The sequence below is a fragment of the Rana temporaria genome, chromosome 3 (assembly GCF_905171775.1).
Source record: "Rana temporaria chromosome 3, aRanTem1.1, whole genome shotgun sequence".
Classification (NCBI taxonomy): Eukaryota; Metazoa; Chordata; class Amphibia; order Anura; family Ranidae; genus Rana; species Rana temporaria.
The window spans coordinates 220,863,240-220,876,208 of NC_053491.1; the positions used below are offsets into that span (position 1 = coordinate 220,863,240).

Sequence of the window (12,969 nt, forward strand, 5' to 3'; positions counted from 1 at the left end):
TCCACAAGGATCTCCCTGCTTGGCGCTCCACCACTGATAGGTGAATCAGAAATTTTGTTATGCAAACAAGTGGTTTGAAGGACAGGGTTTCTCCCTTCCCTGTTAAATTACACCTTTCTACATCTACTACTAGTACTTCATGGACTTTTCAGCATCAAGCATCTGTTTCTCAGATTTGCAAGGCTAGGACCTTGGCTTCTGTTCACACATTTGTATTCTACCAGGTGGATGTTCAGTCCTCCTCTGATGCCAGTGTTGGGTGTAATGTGCTGCAGGATGCTTCACAAGTCTATTGAACCTTCATTTGTGTAAGAGGACTGTTAGAATGCAGCCGACGCACACACATGCGCATACGCGTGGGCAACGGCAGATTCTCACACGTGCCAATGCAAATGCGCGTGCGCATCGCACGTCGTGCACGCGCAGGAGCGTGCCCCTAGCCACAATTGACGCCAGACAGCCTATTTAAAGGATGCCCTGACTTCTGACACGTGCTGACTGGTCTTCAGCTGTGTCCTGATAATCTGAACTCTGTTAAACCCGGCTTGATTCCTGTTGCTGAACTTTGGCTTTCCTTGACCCTGCTTTTGGACTCTGATTACTCTGATTACTGGTTCCTGATCCTGGCATCCCATCTGACCTTGCTCCTGCCTATGCCTTGTTACCTCGCTGCCCACCTGTTACCGAACCCAAATATCCCTGTGACCTTGCTCCTGTCTCCTGCTTGGCTCAACGCTGTCTCCGAGTGCCTGTGCTGGCTATCCATCCTATCAGCTTTCCTGGGTCCAGCTCCTTACCGGATGCTTTGCCTGCACCTCCAAGCCTGCAACTCCACTTACAAGTTCTGCATGCAACACCTACAGGCACTCGTGTTCCTCCTCACCCTAGCCACCATCTGTTCCACCTTCAGTGGGGCTTGGGTTGGAGATACAAGGGAGGCCAACCTCGTCATTCCAGACTCCTACCAGGTACCTGACAATTTGTTTTATTTTGTTGCTAATGGCATGCATTATTGTGCTTCCCACCCTTCAATCAAACTGCTTTAGGATGTCCAAATGATAATGACTATATATCTTGTGTTCCATACCGTACAACTAAGTAGGATTTTTGCTTACCAGCAAAAACTGTTTCTTGGACTACAGCATTTGCCACATGTCCCATGGCCTGTTCCTGTGATCTCCCTATTGCTTGCTAAAAAAATGAGGCTAGCTGAGAGTAGGAGGAGTTATTTAGGGGAGATGCCCCTGCAACCCTCTCTTTTTTGTCAGTGTCAAGTCATCTAAAGATAGCTGCATGTAATACAATGACTATGTATCCTGTTTTACAAAAAACTTATTTTACTAGTAAGAAAATCATATTATTCTACTATTAACTGACCTTCAGTATTGTAACTGGTAAAGAAACTGAAGGAGTAATACATTGTTTTACGTTTATTTAGTAGAGATGCTTTGCCAAGAGTTGATTACACAGCAGAAGAAACCGCCACTTGGTAAGACATATTTATAAAACAATTATAATTAAATAGTCATGGTAAGCAGGAGAGACCTTATTGAGATGGTTGGTCATGATAATACAAAAGACATGAATGCAATACCTTCGCCATTGTCTCCTACTGTATTCTAGTAGTTATATACAGACATTTCTCTGGTGCTGTACAGTTACTATGTATCTACAGAACTATTAGTGGCGGCAGTAGTGTAGAACATGTATGTTATCTACAGTACAATACAGGCATACCCCCCACCCCACAATCTCATTGCACAGTACCAGTATACAATTCATCCTATACAGACAGTCTTTTCTATATTTACTAAACAAAAATGGCGACCACCCCAATTTATAATTAGATTTTAGAGTAAGAAGCACATGGAGAGGCTATGCACAGAGCAAACAAAACTGAATGTATCTTCCAGCACACTTATCATACAACTATTAATAAAAATGACACTGTCTAACAATTTGTATTAAATTAAAAGGTTTAGTTCAGGGGTCCTCAAACTTTTTAAACAGGGGGCTGTTTCACTGTCCCTCAGACCGTTAGAGGGCCGGACTATAAAAAAAAAAATATGAACAATTTCCTATGCACACTGCACATATGTTATTTTGAGCCCACCCTCACTGTCATTTCAAGCCCCCCCCCCTCACCATTGCAAGCCCCTCACGATAATTGCAACCCTCCCCCATCATCATTATAAGCCCCTCATTACAAGCCCCCCCTCACAATCATTAATTGCAAACTGATCATCATCATTATCATCATCATCATCATCATCCCCTCATTGCAAGCCCCCCCCTCACCATCATCATTGTAAGCCCCTCATTGCAAGCCCCCCTCGCCATCATCATTGTAAGCCCCTCATTGCAAGCCCCCCCTCGCCATCATCATTGTAAGCCCCTCATTGCAAGCCCCCCCCTCACAATCATTAATTGCAAGCTGATCAAAATCATTGCAAGCCCCCCCAATCATCATTACATCATCATCATCAGCCCCTCATTGCAACCCCCCTCACCTTTGCAAGCCCCCCTCACCATCATCAGCCCCTGTGTCACGGTCCCGTTGTGTCACGGTCCTGCTGTGTCACAAAGCTCACAGTGTTGGTAACAGTTCTGGCGCGCTGTGATAAATGTCCCACCAGCTCGTGTGATAGACAGAACACTCGCTCTATCACACAAGCTAGTCTAAGAGGAGGAGGGCGGAACATTTATCACAGCGCGCCCGAACTGTTAACACTGTGATCTCCGTGACACAGCGGGATCGCTGTGTTACAACCTGCCGTTTAACCAGCGTTGCCTGTCAGGGTCGGGTGGGCCGGTTAAAAGTCCTCCGCGGGCTGTAGTTTGAGGACCCCTGGTTTAGTTAGACAATATATAAACATTTGTAAAGATATGTGGAAGCTGCACTGCCTTGACAAGCCCCCTTTAAATAGTGGTGTCCTAAATCTACTCTTTGAAAGTCACCATATTGAAGCATATATAACAATAGATAAATTAAGGGCATGCATGCCTGGAGGCAGCCAATTCCTCCTTAAAGGTACAGGAACACACCTGAAGCCCGGCAAAGCACAATGGCAGCTGAAGGTATACAATGGGGGAGATTAAGGCCCCTTTCACACTAGGCAGGGGAGGTGCGGTGGCAGTATAGCGGCACGATTTTTAGTGCCACTATACTGTCATATTTACCACGATATTCGGTCGCTAGCGGTGCAGTTTTAACCCCTGCTAGCGGCCGAAAAAGGGTTAATACCACCGGCAATGTGCCTCTGCAGAGGCGCATTGCCGGCAGTATTACCGCGGTTTCCCATTGATTTCAATGGGAAGGAGCAGTATAGGAGCGGTAAACAGCCCGCTCCTATTCCGCTCCAAAGATGCTGCTTGCAGGAGATTGTTTTTACTCCCGCCAGCGCATCGCCTCAGTGTGAAAGCCCTTGGGCTGGGGCAGGATTATTTCAGGCATTATGTATGCACTATTTTGTGAAAGGGGCCTTACTAAAACTGGCGCACACAGATTCTGGTGCAGCTGTGCAGCTGTGCATAGTAGCCAGTCAGCTTCTAGGTTTTATTGTCAAAGCTTAATTGAACAAGCTGAAGTTAGAAGCTGATTGGTTATTAGGCACAGCTGAACCAAGTTTTTTGTGCACCAGTTTTAGTAAATCTCCCCCAATGCGTCTATGCACTAATTCCAAGCTAAAAAAAATTACAAAATCCACATTTTTATTTCGTTTTTAAGCCCCCTGGCGGTATTCCCGAGTCTGACTCGGGGTTAAATTTTTGTGCTGCGATCGGTAACCCCGAGTCAGACTCAGGCTTGCCTCGCAGAATCCACAGACTTGGTTTACTTACCTTGTCCCTGGATCCAGCGATGCCACCGCGCCGTGTGAGCGAGCGGGTGCTCGCTCGATTCACACAGTGCCTCTGTGTGCCGCAGATCTCCGTTCCCTGCGACGTTACGACGCACGGGGCGGAGAATGGCGCCAAATTCAAAAAGGTAAACAATCACCTTACATACAGTATACTGTAATCTTATAGATTACAGTACTGTATGTAAAAAATACACCCCCCCCCCCTTGTCCCTAGTGCTCTGCCCAGTGCCCTACATGTTCTTTTATATGATAAAAACTGTTCTTTCTGCCTGCAAACTGGAGATTGTCCATAGCAACCAAAAGTGTCCCTTTATGTCAAAAATGGTTTTAGAGCAGCTAGAAAACAGCAATAATAAATTATAATCACTTGCAGAATTGAGCGAATAGCGATTTGTGGGGAAATTCGTCATAAAAAAATAGTAATGACAGCGACAATTCTGCAACTGAGCAAATTTCAGTGATTTTGAGTTGATTACATTATTGAATAATTTTTATTATAATTACATTATTATTTGTTATAATTATTTATAATTATTAATTATATTATAATTTATAATTTTGTTTTAAAAAAAAAATCATACCCGGGATGCCTACTAGACTCTTGTTTGGACAGATTTAAGTGAGTTATTCCTAAGAATTACAGGCCTACAGTATAAAATGCCAAATTTCCTTGCAAATAATGGTACCGCTTTCAGCACCTTTTTTCTGAAATAATCATACCGCTAGGGAGGTTAAAGTAAGGTGCACATGGAAGGACTTATGCCGCGTACACACGACCGTTTTTCGGGTTGTAAAAAATGAAGTTTTTTTTTTTGCTAGAGCATTTTTTTTTCACGATCGTGTGTAGGCAAGGCCATTTTAATGATTGGGTTGAAAAAAACATAGTTTTTTCAAGAGCCTGAAAAACTTCATATTTTACAACCCGAAAAACGTTAAGCGTTAAACGTGTGTACGCGGCATTAGAGCAGAGCAAACAAAGCCAAATGTATTTACCAGCACACTTACCAGCTCTATTGTATATTTACATATTTAGTTATACAGTACTGTATATAATAATGCCACTGAATCGAAACTGTGGAATCCAGGGAAAATCACTGTAAAGATTGTGAGTACATACAAACCTTATACAAATAGTGCCTGGGTTTGGAACGAAAGCTGGGATCCCTGTGATGCAAGACCACAGTATGGACTATTGCGCCAATGCTTGTTAACATGTCATTAGTATGGAACCTCTATTATATATTTATTCTGTTAACAACCATATTAGAAAACCTACCTTATTAGCCATGCATTTCTTACACTATAAGGCACCATTCGCTTGTACGTCTTTGTATTTGAGGATGCAAATGTAAATTCACCTAAGGGTCACTTGTCTAATGTGTTTAAATGATCAATTTGTTAACTGTACACGGTGGTGATGCTAATATCCTATTCATGACTACTATTCTTCTAGGAAACAAGTCTACAAATCCCTCAGCACTCTGTATCCAAACTATGCTTGCAAGCAATACTTAGATGCTTTTCAACAGCTGGAAAAATATTGCGGATTTACAGAAAATTCTATACCTCAACTTCAGGATGTGTCTAATTTTCTTAAAGGTAATGTATTAAACAGAAATGAAATTACAGCAATCACATCTACTGAATTGGTTTAAATGCCACAAGATTGTTTGCAGGAAGGTGCAACATGTAGGCATCAATGGCCAATTGGAGGCATACAATATAAAATTCTGGCTTCTTTCCATACCCGGGAAGCCCAGGTGCTGCGTAAAGAAGCCATGAATGGGAGTGTGTAGCTGTATGAGGGTATTTACCAGTACACCTGTATATAACATATGGGAATATTCCCAGAATGCAGACTTTACTGACAGACATATTCCTCAACTCATGTACACCTGCCTATAGCATACAGAATTTCTAAATTCAGGATCAGGAAAGTCACCTGTATGCTATATGTGGGTTTAAACCAAGAACTACGTACAGCACAATAATTCATGTCTATGGGAGACTGTACGCAACACTAGGGCTTTCCAGGCATAGAAAAAAAAGCCCCAAATTTGACATTGTATACTCCTAATGTGCCCTATCTAAATCCAGTGGCGGCTGGTGCTCAAAATTTTTGGGGGGGCGCAAACGAAAAAAAAAAAAAAAAAAACAATTGCAGCCTTACTGTACCGATCAATTGTCACCACTGTGCCATGCCATCAAATGCAGTCACTGTGCCATCAAAACGCAACCACTGTGCCATGCCATCAAAACGCAGCCACCGTGCCATCAAAACGCAGCCACAGTGCCATGCCATCAAAACACAACCACTGTGCCATGCCATCAAAACGCAGCCACTGTGCCATGCCATCAAAACGCAGCCACCGTGCCATCAAAACACAGCCACTGTGCCATGCCATCAAAACGCAACCACTGTGCCATGCCATCAAAACGCAACCACTGTGCCATGCCATCAAAACGCAGCCACTGTGCCATGCCATCAAAACGCAGCCACCGTACCATCAAAACGCAGCCACTGTGCCATGCCATCAAAACGCAGCCACTGTGCCATGCCATCAAAACGCAGCCACCGTGCCATCAAAACGCAGCCACTGTGCCATGCCATCAAAACGCAGCCACTGTGCCATGCCATCAAAACGCAGCCACTGTGCCATGCCATCAAAACGCAGCCACCGTGCCATGCCATCAAAACGCAGCCACTGTGCCATGCCATCAAAACGCAGCCACCGTGCCATGCCATCAAAACACAGCCACTGTGCCATACTATCAAACGCAGCTACTGTGCCATCAATTGTCACCACTATGCCATCAAACACAGCCCCCAATTGTCGCCACTGTGCCCCCAATTGTTGCCACTGTGCCCCCAATTGTCGCCACTGTGCCCCCAATTGTCTCCACTGTGCCCCCAATTGTCACCACTGTGCCCCCACTTGTAGCCACTATGCCCCCACTTGTAGCCACTGTGCCCAGTACCCCCCCCCCTGGCACTTACCTTTATGGCTTCTACGTCCCTCGATGTCCCTCGTCCCGCCCTCGATGACGCTTCAGCCAATCAGGGACGCCTGTCAGTCTTATCCTCGGGCGTACGGCCGGTACGCCCCGAGGATGAGCTTCAGGAAGCAGACTACAGCCTCAGGGCTGTACTCGGACAGCCTATCAGGGCCGCTGGCCCTGATAGGCACTTCCGCACAGCCAGTCAGCTGCCGCTATTCAGCTGACCGGCGCTCAACTTCCGGCCAGCTGAATAGTGGACGGCAGCGGCGAAAATATACAGATTCATACAGTGTATGAATCTGTATATTTTACTGGCTGTGAGCGAGCCAGAGGGGGGCGGCGCTCCTGCGTCCCTATGGACGCACCGCCACTGTCTAAATCTATACAGATTCCATATACAGCAAATGCTTAGAATATGCATCATCACCTATTTGTCATGCACAGACTTTCCTTGTGACATAACATTTAACTTACTGGGGAAAAAAAGGATTAGCAATGATTTATTTGGTGGAATCTGCAATGTGACAATTTTTGATGCACATAGTAAGCCATGCTGAAACCGAGGGCCAGATTCACAGAATAGATACGACGGCGTATCTCCTGATACACCGTCGTATCTCTTGTCGTATCTATGCGGCTGGTTCATAGAATCATTTCCGCATAGATAGCCCTAAGATCCGACAGGTGTAATTGACTTACACCGTCGGACCTTAGGATGAAGTACCTCGGCTGCCGCTGGGTGGAGTTCGCGTCATTTTCCAGCGTCGGGTATGCAAATTAGCAGTTACGGCGATCCACAAAGGTTTTCGCGTTCGTTACGTCGGCGCAAGTTTTTTTTTCCCGTCGCAAACTTAAGTGTGCTATTAACATGGTGTAAAATTACTCCACCATGTTAAAGTATGGGCGTCGTTCCCGCGTCGATTTTGAATTTTTTTTTTCGGCGTAAGTACGTTACGCACGTCGCGATTCACAAACATGTCGCGCAAAGCACGTCGGGAAAATTGCGAACGGAGCATACGCAGAACGTCCGGCGTGGGAGCGCGCCTAATTTAAATGGTATACATGTACACATATTCGCCAGCACACCAAGGATCATTTAAAAAACCTTCCAAAAATGTAATGCATAATAGCGATCTAATTTAAATGGTACACGCCACATTTGAATTGGGCAGGCTTGCACCGGACGTGTTTACGATACACCGCCGCAAGTTTACAGGTAAGTGCTTTGTGGATCAGGCACTTACACTGAAAACTTGCAGCGGTCTAACATAAATGGGTTACGTTGCGCCGCCGCAATTGTACCTGAATCTGGCCCCATATTTCTAAGCCACATCTAGTGTGGGTTCACAGCCAATGGTGGCATCATGTAGACTAATTGCCCCAAAAAAGTGTTTTATTCAATGGAGCATGTTGTTCAGCAAGTAATGTTTCAGTGAAACATAAGACTCCTTTATTAACCACTTAAGACCCGGACCAAAATGCAGCTAAAGGACCCGGCCAGGTTTTGCGATTCGGCACTGCGTCGCTTTAACAGACAATTGCGCGGTTGTACGACGTGGCTTCCAAGCAAAATTGGTGTAATTTTTTTCCCACAAATATAGCTTTCTTTTGGTGGTGTTTGATCACCTCTGCGGTTTTTATTTTTTGCGCTATAAACAAAAATAGAGCGACAATTTGAAAAAAATGCAATGTTTTTTACTTTTTGCTATAATAAATATCCTCCAAAAATATATAAAAAAACGTTTTTTTCCTCAGTTTAGGCCGATACGTATTCTTCTACCTATTTTTGGTAAAAAAAAATCGCAATAAGCGTTTATCGGTTGGTTTATAGTGTTTACAAAATTATATAGCGTTTACAAAATAGGGGATAGTATTATTGCATTTTTATTATTTTTTTTTTTTTTTACTACTAATAGCGGCAATCAGCGATTTTTTTGGTGACTGCGACATTATGGCGGACACTTCGGACAATTTTGACACATTTTTGGGACCATTGTCATTTTCACAGCAAAAAATGCATTGTTTATTGTGAAAATGACAGTTGCAGTTTGGGAGTTAACCACAGGGGGCGCTGAAGGGGTTATGTGTGACCTAATATGTGTTTACAACTGTAGGGGGGTGTGGCTGTAGGTGTGATGTCATCGATTGTGTGCCCCTATAAAAGGGATCACACAATCGATGACGCCGCCACAGTGAAGAACGGGGAAGCCGTGTTTACATACAGCTCTCCCCGTTCTTCAGCTCCGGGGACTCCAGCGGCAATTCGGACCGCGGGTCCCGCGGTCACGGTCACGGAGCTTCGGACCGGGTCGCCGGAGCGTGCCGCGGGCCATTCTGCCGACCTATATCGCATGAAGGGGTCCTTAAATGGGTAAAGCAGAACTTTACCCATACCAACTTGATAAAAAATAATGTTTTAAAGCAAGGAACATACATTAAGTAAGGCATTGGACTTGGTGGGGCAAGTGACCATGCAGTAGGATGTAGCCTTAAAGTATTATTAAACCCTCAAAGTTTTTTAGCTTAACACATTGAGCACAATAAAATAAAAAATTCCTACCCCAGCACTTTCAGTTTACAACTCTCAATGGTGCTGGCTCCTACTCTTTCAGCAGAAATGCGGATCATACCAGCGCTACTTTCTCAGCACCACTTCCCTGAACTTCTGGTCTTTACAGGAAAGAGTTAACAGTGGATGGTGCAGTCTCTAGGCTCTCTGTTAGTTTAAAAAGAGGGAGGGGGAAGGAAGAGGGAGGAGCATGGCATGAGCTTAAAGGGGTTGTAAAGGAAAACATTTTTTTCCCTAAATAGCTTCCTTTACCTTAGTGCAGTCCTCCTTCACTTACCTCATCCTTCAATTTTGCTTTTAAATGTCCTTATTTCTTCTGAGAAATGCTCACTTCCTGTTCTTCTGTCTGCAACTCCACACAGTAATGTGAGGCTTTCTTCCTGGTGTGGAGAAAGCCTCTTGAGATGGGAGGGGGCGAGCAGGAGGGTCAGGACACTCTCTACTTTGCAGATAGAGAAAGGAGCTGTGTGTTAGTGGGCATCCTGACACTCCTGCTCGCCCCTTCCCCCCCCAAGAGGCTTTCTCCACACCAGGAAGAAAGCCTCGCATTACGGTGGTGAGTTACAGACAGAAGAACAGGAAGTGAGGATTTCTCAGAAGAAATAAGGACATTTAAAAGCAAAATGGAAGGATGAGGTAAGTGAAGGAGGACTGCACTAAGGTAAAGGAAGCTATTTAGGGAAAACATTTTTTTCCTTTACAACCCCTTTAAACTGAAACATAGACAAGGTTTAAAAGATAAAGAAGCTGCATACTCTGCAATTGATTAACCACTTCAGCCCTGGAAGGTTGAACCCCCTTCCTGACCAGAGCATTTTTTTTAAATTTGGCATTGCGCTATTTTAACTGGTAATTGCGCATTCATGCAACACTGTACCTAAAAATTGTGGCAACATTTTGGAAACCCACTGTTTCCCACAAATAGAGCTTTCTTTTGGTGGTATTTGATAACCTATGTGGAGTTTTTTTTCGACAATTATGAAAAAATATATATATGTTTTACTTTCTGATATAAAACAAATAAAACAAAACAATTTAAAAATTAAATTTCTTCATCAATTTAGGCCAATATGTATTCTGCTCTGCTACATGTTTTTGGTTAAAAAAAACAAAACAAGCGTTTATTGATTGGTTTGTGCAAAAGTTATTGGCCCGGATTCACAGACACTGGCGCATATTTATGCCGCCGTAGCGTATCTCCTTTACGCTACACCGACGCAGCGCAGAGAGACAAGCACTGAATTCACAAAGCCAGTGCTTCCAAATCTGCGCTGGGTTTCCAAGGCATAAGTCGGCGTAAGTGGAAGTGGGCGTGAGCCATGCTAATGAGGCGTGACCCCATGCAAATGATGGGCTGAGCGCCAGACAGATATGTATTGCCATCTGCGCATGCGCCGTCCCGTGGGCGCATCTCAGTGCGCATGCTCACAATCACGTCGGAACAACTGCCTAAGATACGTCGGATCACTGCCTACGGCGTGAACGTATCCTACGCCTAGTCATATTCACGTCCTACGTAAACGTCGTAAAATACGTCGGCTTGTGTTCCCTGGTGCAGCCCTTTGCATGGATGCTGCTGAGTTACACCTCCTTTATGGGGCATAACTTTATGCCGGATGTATGACTTTACGCGCACTGCGTCGGACGGAAGTACGTTCGTGAATCGGCGTATCTCCCTCATTTGAATATGTGAATAGAAAATCAATGGGAGCGCCAAATACGTCCAGCGTAAATATGCGCCCACTCTATGCTGGCATAGGCAAGTTACGTCGGTCAGGTGAAGCCTATTTTCAGGCGTATCTTAGTTTTGTGGGCACGGCGCACAGATACGACGGCGCATATTTGCACTTACGCGGCGTATCTCGAGATACGTCGGTGCAAGTGCTTTGTGAATCCGGGCCATAGTGTCTACAAACTATGGGATAGATTTATGGCATTTCTATTTTTAGTTTTATTAATAATGGAGGCAATCAGTGATTTATAGTGGGACTGTGACATTGCAGCGGACCAATCTGACACTAAGTGACATATTTTGGGGACCGGTGACACTGATACAGTCATCGGTGCTAAACAAATGCACTGCCACTGTACTAATGACACTGGTAGGGAAGGGGTTACCATCGGGGGCAATCAAAGAGTTTCGTGTGCTCCTAGGGAATGCTTGCTAACTGTGTGGGGGATGCTCTGACTGGGGGAAGAGAGATCTGTGTTCCTGCATAGCAGAAACACAAGATCTCCATTTTCTCCCCTGTCAGAACGGTGATCTGCCTTGTCATTCTGCCAAACCCATTCAATTAGCAATAACAGCAAGTGGATTGACATTCTATGTATGTCTCTCAGTACAGGTTCCCTTTAAACTTACAGACTTTCATTTTGTTGCATTTAATTGTATAGAAAGAACTGGATTTAAACTGAGACCAGCAGCTGGTTTGCTTTCTGCTAGAGATTTCCTGGCTTGTCTAGCTTTCCGTGTATTTCCAACAACACAGTACCTGAGACATCCCTCCACTGTCATGCACTCTCCAGAGCCGTAAGTACACTGACACCACTTCCAGAATTTACTATACTATGTTTAGAGGACAACTTTAAAGAGTAACTCCACTTTTGTTTAAAAAAAAATTAAAATTAATTCCTTCTGGGTAATCACTATGGTGCACTTTCTGTGTTCTAATGAGAACAAAATTGCAGTAATTACATTCCTTTAGAAGCGATTAACCTCTGGGGAGTATCGCAGGAAAAATGAAATTTTAGTTGCAGAGGATGCCTAAAACCGAACTTAGTGCAGAGTCATTCATCCAAGCAGAAAATGACACTTGTGGGAACGTTCTGTACACCAACTGTCTACTAAATCCCTCCAGGTTGCCATATTGCTTTGCATGTTACAGAAAAGGACAGTACTGCAGTTTCAAACGGAAATAACTTTTTTAAGGTTAACATTAATATATAATATGGCTTGTGTAGCAATTGTATATGCTATAATATAACTTGGTAGATAAAGAATTTAATCAAAGTGAAGTGTAACCACTTGCCGACCAGCCGCCATCTATATATGGCGGCAGGTCGGCTCTCCTGCACAAATCGCCGGGAAGAAGACGTGCGAATGCCGAGGGGATTTCTAGCCCCCGGACCTCTGAAGTGCCTATGCTGGGGCTCAGAACAAGAGATCGCCACGCAACAGGTCAGCGGGCCGGGGGGGGGGGGCGGGAGGTGATCCTGTGTAATTTCACCTTACAGATTTTTATGTGAAGGTGAACTTACCCTTTACGTGCTTAGTGAAAAGTTTAATTTAAGACTTTAGAACAGGGGTCTTATAGTACTGACCCACAGGCCATTTACGGCCCACGGACAAGTTACAAATGGCCCGCAGGCAGGGCTGATCCTGGGCTGGTGTGTGGGGTGCACTGCGCAGCGGCTGGAAGCTCTCTCTCACCTGTGTCCTCTCCCCTGCATGCTGCTGCAGCCCAGCACAGGAAACAGACATAGCACAGGAGAGCAGAGCGAACAGACAGAACAGAGTGGAGGGAGGATCCACCCATCACC

The 12,969-nt window shown here is 44.7% G+C and overlaps 1 protein-coding gene across 1 annotated transcript in view; it reads left to right on the plus strand.

Annotated features, from left to right (window-relative positions):
* Positions 1-12,969, plus strand: part of LOC120932127 (tyrosine 3-monooxygenase-like) — a 65,664-nt gene that overhangs the window by 31,163 nt on the left and 21,532 nt on the right. The window contains exons 5-7 of the mRNA XM_040344283.1: positions 1,439-1,489; positions 5,314-5,459; positions 11,824-11,959. Of these exons, the coding sequence (XP_040200217.1) occupies positions 1,439-1,489; positions 5,314-5,459; positions 11,824-11,959 (333 nt within the window). The remainder of the gene's footprint in view (positions 1-1,438; positions 1,490-5,313; positions 5,460-11,823; positions 11,960-12,969) is intronic.